The sequence below is a fragment of the Salvelinus namaycush genome, chromosome 23 (assembly GCF_016432855.1).
Source record: "Salvelinus namaycush isolate Seneca chromosome 23, SaNama_1.0, whole genome shotgun sequence".
Lineage (NCBI taxonomy): Eukaryota > Metazoa > Chordata > Actinopteri > Salmoniformes > Salmonidae > Salvelinus > Salvelinus namaycush.
This window is the reverse complement of record NC_052329.1, coordinates 37,568,039-37,574,566: the sequence shown is the minus strand read 5'-3', so window position 1 is coordinate 37,574,566 and position 6,528 is coordinate 37,568,039. Positions and strand designations below refer to the sequence as shown.

The 6,528-nt window shown below is 43.5% G+C and overlaps 1 protein-coding gene across 1 annotated transcript; it reads right to left on the bottom strand.

Annotated features, from left to right (window-relative positions):
• Positions 1-1,031: 1,031 nt before the first annotated feature.
• Positions 1,032-5,184, bottom strand: scn2b (sodium channel, voltage-gated, type II, beta). The gene is made up of 4 exons (XM_038961866.1): positions 5,091-5,184; positions 4,671-4,837; positions 2,469-2,679; positions 1,032-1,231 (listed from the first exon to the last, which is right to left on the bottom strand). Exons 1-4 carry the CDS (start codon positions 5,182-5,184, stop codon positions 1,032-1,034), a joined length of 672 nt encoding a protein of 223 aa, XP_038817794.1.
• Between the last annotated feature and the right edge of the window lie 1,344 nt (positions 5,185-6,528).

Below are 6,528 nucleotides of genomic sequence, written 5' to 3'. Positions count from 1 at the left end.
AACACACACATACACACACACGCACATGCACACACACACCCGCAGGAACACACATTCAACATACACACAAATAAAACAAAGAAGAATAAAAGAAGGGGAAGAGGGGATATTTGTCAGCTTTGTTCAACCATTGCCAGGGTGGTTTTAAAAGAAATGTACGAATCCACTTATACATTACACCGGACATATTTCTGGAATGTGTTTTCCATAACATCTATATTTTGTGACGTTTCTGGGGTTATTTCCAGAATGTTGTGGCTTGTTAGGTATAAAGTATGGACCACCCTGTCAGTGCACATACTATGTACAGCTGAAAGAGAAAGATAATTGGAGTGGATTTTAAGACTCTCTGGTTTTGCCTCAAGAGCATTGCCTCAAGTAGATGACAGAAAATGAGAGAGGGAGAGAGGGAGAGAGGGAGAGAGGGAGAGAGAGAGAGAGAGAGAGAGAGAGAGAGAGAGAGAGAGAGAGAGAGAGAGAGAGAGAGAGAGAGAGAGAGAGAGAGAGAGAGGCAGAGAGAGAGAGAGAGAGAGAGAGAGAGAGAGAGAGAGAGAGAGAGAGAGAGAGAGAGAGAGAGAGAGAGAGAGAGAGAAAAGGACAAGCAGCAAAGAGAAAACAAAGAGACGGAGAATAGCCTAAATCAGGGGACACATTATTATAATTTCCCAACCTTGAGAAAAAGTTATAGAGTAAAACAATATACAGATGTAGGATCTTAACATGATCACCCTGTTGCAGATAACTTTCCTGCAATGCAGGACATGTTACACTTATTTGAGGTTTAAAAATGTTTCTGAAGTTTGCAATTTCTACTTAGAAATTTCAGAATTGATTTTTCCTTACAAATGTGTAAAATCTCAGAAAAATGTCCATTAATTATAACACACATAATAATTCACATTTCCTGTTGCTGCAGGATTACTTTCCAGCTGTAGCAAACTGGCTCAAATTAAGATCAGACATCTGTAGAGGTATCGAGGAAGAGATAGACGTTTAGAGGAGGATGGGTAAGTTAAAACAAAGAGGGGATCTCACTTGGTTCCCTCCTCGGGGCACCCCTCTGCATCCAGCTTGCCCTCTTCCTCCATCTTCTGCTCGTCAGAGATGAGCTCTTGTTTCTTGTGACGCCGTATACACTTCACCACCACCATGGACAGGATGAGCAGAGCCAGCGCACCGCCGACTGACGCCCCGATCGCCACCGCTATTGTCGAGTCCCGCGGGGGAGGCACTGTGGAGGGGGAGAGGAGGAGGGAAGAGGAGGTGAGATAGTTCTGTAGATAGAGTGTATAGTTGGCAAAGGGCTGATTAAACCACAGTGTGAGGAAACAAAAAAAGGACAGCAATGCAGAAATGGCCTTTTATGTGTGTGTGTTTGTGTGTGCATGTGTCATCATGCGTGTATGACCAGCATTTGTGAGAGGCAATGATTCTGAGGTGAGCTGGGTTGGCACGCCCATCAATATTTGTATTACATTTTTTTATTTAACTAGGCAAGTCAGTTAAGAACAAATTCTTATTTACAATGATGGCCTAACCCCCCCGGCCAAACCCTCCCCTAACCCCGACGACGCTGGGCCAACTGTGCGCCACCCTATGGGACTCCAGATCACAGCCGGTTGTGATACAGCCTGGGAATGAACCAGGTTCTAGCACTGCAATGCAGTGCCTTAGACCACTGCGCCACTCGGGAAGTAAATAAGTAAAAAGCTGTATAGTGTTGAGTCATCACGTCCTGGGCTGAAGGAAGGTTGAGACCAAGGGAGAACAGAAACACAACCAGATGAGGAACTGAAGGATGGAGGGATGGATTGGTGAGTGAATGGATCGATGTGTGGATGAATGGCAAGGCCAGGGTACATTTATTAATGACATGCTAGCACACAAGGCCAGGGTACATTTATTAATGACATGCTAGCACACAAGGCCAGGGATGGGCTGGAAAGGGTGGATGGATGGACCAGTTGACCACAGATTAGTGCTGAGCGATTAGTGCTTTTTGAGGTCGGTTCGGTTTAGGTTTTATTATAAAAAAATGATCACGGTTTTCGGTTTCAACTTTTTTTTAAACATTAACTACACAATGCTTTATGTGAGTTGAATGCTGTAACAACACAGAATAAAACGGTTAATAAAAGTCCTATGATGGTAGTGACGGTCCATTACTGCTTTTCACTTATTAACCATCATTTATTCACATCACTTTACTTTAATAAAATATTTGTTTGATTTGGTGACTTTATTATTATATTCCAGGTTACCACCTCATCTCTATAGAGCCGCTGCCCATGCGGTCTGACGCAATCACGATGTTCGTAGATCTTCAAAGTACATAAGGCATACTTTTATGACTGCTGAATACCAACTATCAATCACTGAGATCAACTATTTTCGGGCTCGCGAAGCGACCGCTAAGTAACTTGCCCCCTGTCCCTCTTATTGCTCCCTGCCTTTCCCCCTGCCCTTACATTCTGTGACGACAAACATGTTGATGATTCCGTGGCCCTGGATGCGGTCGGGGGGGTTACGGACGTAGCAGTTATAGACGCCCTCGTCCGACAGCTGGACATCAGAGAGGGTGATGGACAAGTCGTTCTTTTCCAGGTTACCCACAAACTGCACCCGGTCACTGAACTGGTCTGTCCGCAGGGGCATCATCCCCTTCTTATAGGTCATGAACTGGAAGAGAGAGGAGGAAGAGGGGGATTAGTAGAAAGATAGACAGGAAACATGTCGTTTGTTATTGAACCCAGGACTCCCTGGAAAACAGTGGCAATTGTTACTGAGTACAGATGTAGGACCTTAATTTGATTACTCTTTTGTTGCTGAGAATTTTCCTGCACTACAGGAAATGCAGATGAGCTTTGTGTCAAAAGCTTGGACACACCTATTCAATCTAGGGTTTTGCTTTATTGTGACTATTTTCTACATTGTAGAATAATAGTGAAGACATCAAAACTATGAAATAACACATGTGGAATCATGTCGGAAGCAAAAAAAAGTGTTCAAGAAATATATATTACATTTGAGATTCTTCGAAGTAGCCACCTTTTTCCTTGATGACAGCGTTGCACATGCTTGGCATTCTCTCAACCAGCTTTATGAGGTAGTCACCAGGAATGCATTTCAATTAACAGGTGTGCCTTGTTAAAAGTCAATTTTTTTAATTTCTTTCCTTCTTAATGCGTATGAGCTAATCAACTTTAAGAGATGAAGGTGAGTCAATCCAGAAACTTTAAAAGTTTCTTCAAGTGCAGTCACAAAAACCATCAAGCGCTGTGATGAAACTGGCTCTCATATGGACTGCCACAGGAAAGGAAGACCTCTGCTCCAGAGGATACGTACATTAGAGTTAACTGCACCTCAGATTGCAGCCCAAATAAATGCTTCACAGAGTAACAGACACATCTCAACATCAACTGTTCAGAGGAGACTGTGTGAATCAGGCCTTCATGGTCGAATTGCTGCAAAGAAACCACTACTAAAGGACACAAATGAGAAGTAGAGACTTGCTTGGGCCAAGAAACATGAGCAATGAACATTAGACCGGTGGAAATCTGTCCTTTGGTCTGATGAGTCCAAATTTTAGATTTGTCTTTGTGTCTTTGTGAGACGCAGAGTAGGTGAACAGATGACCTCCGCATGTGTGATTCCCACTGTGAAGCATGGAGGAGGAGATGTGATGGTGTGGGGGTGCTTTAATGGTGACGCTGTCTGTGATTTATTAAGAATTCAAGGCACACTTAACCAGCATGGTTACCACAGCATTCTGCAGCGATACGCCATACCATCTGGTTTGCGCTTAGTGGGACTATCCTTTGTTTTTCAACAGGACAATTACCCAACATACATCCAGGCTGTGTAAGGGCTATATGACTAAGAAGGAGGGTGATGGAGGGCTGCATGAGATGACCTGGCCTCCACAATCACCTGACCTGACCCCAATTGAGATGGTTTGGGATGAGTTGGACCAGAGAGTGAAGGAAAAGCAGCTAACAAGTGCTCAACATATGTTATATTTTTATATATATATAATATATTTTAATTTGTTTAACACTTTTTTGGTTACTACATGATGTGTTATTTCATAGTTTTGATGTATTCACTATTATTCTACAATGTAGAAAATAGTAAAAATAAAGAAAAACCCTTGAATGAGTAGGTATGTTCGAACTTTTGACTGGTACTGTCACCGAAATTTTTTATGTAAAATATTTTTGTCCAGCTCATAGTCTAACCACTGATCAAGCAACATTATGGACAAAACGTTCAAATCCTGTTGCGGCAGGATTATTTTGCTTCGACAATACTGGTCAAATTAAGATCCTACATCTGTAGACTTTCCTGGCTAAATAAATAAAGTGAAATGAAACACATTGAAATAGATGGAGAAAGCATGGCATTAAAAAAGCAGAATGAGAGAGGAGAGAGTGTTGACAGGAAAGGTAAGGAGGATGGAGTATGCAAAAGAAAAAACAAGATGAATCTTACTGTATATCATGGCAGAGTCAGGAGTATGGTGTCCATTTTAGCCTTACACCTTACCCCTCCTTGAGTCAGTCCTCACCTTACTTGAGTCAATCTGAGGCTGAGGGTGTCCTAAAATGGACACTGTGCATCGGCCTGACATTGACACAAGACAAGGGCAGACACACGGTCTGGTCCCTCACCATCTCCTCAGTCTCGTTGGTGTTCTCCTGGTAGGTCCAGTTCATGGCAAACTTATTGACGTCCATCTTGTAGCAGGAGGTGAAGATGCACTGGATCCTCACCATGGTGCCGTTCAGGACGTTGATCTGGTTATAGACCAGCACATCCATACTGGACACAGGGCAGGCTAGGAGACGGAGGGATGGATGGAGGGGATTGGTCAAGAAACATAGATGTGCTACACATGGGAAGTATGGGTATTGTTGCATACTGTTTCGACAGGAAGTAGTGAGTTCATTCACAAGAAAGATCATTCTGATTACACACTTATGTACGGAGATCATCACTTAAACAAACTGCTATCTATTTCAACGGTAATTTGTTTCTGGGTCAGGGAAATCCTCTGTAAAGCAACCACCATCAGCAGAAGGTGACCGTACTATTGGATATTGCTTTAGCAGTAGTGCTATGGACGCTAACGATCCGCACAACCTGGGAGGCATTGCGCAGCACAGAACCGTACTGTGGTAACATCTCGGAGTGACTCACTCCTGCACCGGTTACTCTTAACGCAGCTCTAGACACACCCTACACAGCACTCCCTCTGCAGTGCCCTGAACCATACTGAAGGAGCTGCATGCGAACGGATGCTTAGGCAGCACTTTGAACAGCCAGAGCGGTTGAAGCAGTGGTTGAGCTGTTGGCACAGAGGAATTCAGCCCGGTAATTCTGCCCCGTAATCATTCCCACTCATATTTGTAATGGTAATGGTTGTTTGCAGATTGGCGTTTACTGCGGCGATGGCTTGTCCATGAGTACTGGCTAAAGCGTCAGAAAAAGGAGTCTGACTGAATCTCCTGAATGTGTAACTCATTGAGGCAGAACTGTGCTGTATACCTGTGCGTGCCTATAGTGTTGTGTCTGTGAACTGCGTATGATGACATTGCACAGTGTCATCTGTTTGTGTGTGTATGCGTGTATGCGTGTGCGTTTGTGTGTGTTGTGTGTGTGCAGGGCTGGCACCAGAACAAATCAGTTGGAAGGGCCTTTTATATCCATAGGCGGGCATGTTTTTTCCCTGGACCTCCTATTTGTGCACACGCTTGTGTTGGAAAGATTTTTCAAATACTGAGGAACACTACTGACTCAACACTGTACACGTCAGCTACTACAGCGACTGAAATGACTGCAACACTTAACAAAGAGCTGCAGTTAGTTTCAGACAAGGAATAAGTTAGTCCTAAATGTTTCCAAAACTAAAAGCATTGTATTTCGGACAAATAATTCACTAAACCCTAAACCTCAACTAAATCTTGTAATGAATAATGTGGAAATTTAGCAAGTTGAGGTGACTAAACTGCTTGGAGTAACTCTGGATTGTAAACTGTCATGGTCAAAACATATTGATACAACAGTAGCTAAGATGGGGAGAAGTCTGTCCATAATAAAGCGCTGCTCTGCCTTCTTAACAACACTATCAATAAGGCAGGTCCTACAGGACTAGTTTTGTCGCACCTGGACTACTGTTCAGTCGTGTGGTCAGGAGACTTAGGAAAATTGCAATTGGCTCAGAACCGGGCAGCACGGCGGGCCCTTAGAAATACACAGAGAGCTAACATGAATAATATGCAGGTCAATCTCTCCTGGCTCAAAGTGGAGGAGAGATAGTTTTCATCACAACTTGTATTTGTGAGAAGTATTGGCAGCAGATAATGGGGATCCATAATAAATACAAATACAAGGCGAGAGCACCAGTCTCGCCCTTATGGACACATTGATACACTGTGGTCCATTGGCGGCTAAAGAAACGAGGGCATAGAACTCAGAGATAGCCTATAGGCCAATGCAGCAGTAGGCTTATAACTTCCATCGTCGACT

Coding starts and splice junctions, on each gene's coding strand:
- scn2b (XM_038961866.1), bottom strand. CDS start 5,184: ATGTTACCACAGTACGGTTCTGTGCTGCGCAATGCCTCCCAGGTTGTG. Junction 4,838..5,090: donor TGCTAAAGCAATATCCAATA/GTACGGTCACCT, acceptor TCCGTCTCCTAG/CCTGCCCTGTGTCCAGTATG. Junction 2,680..4,670: donor CCAACGAGACTGAGGAGATG/GTGAGGGACCAG, acceptor TCTCTCTTCCAG/TTCATGACCTATAAGAAGGG.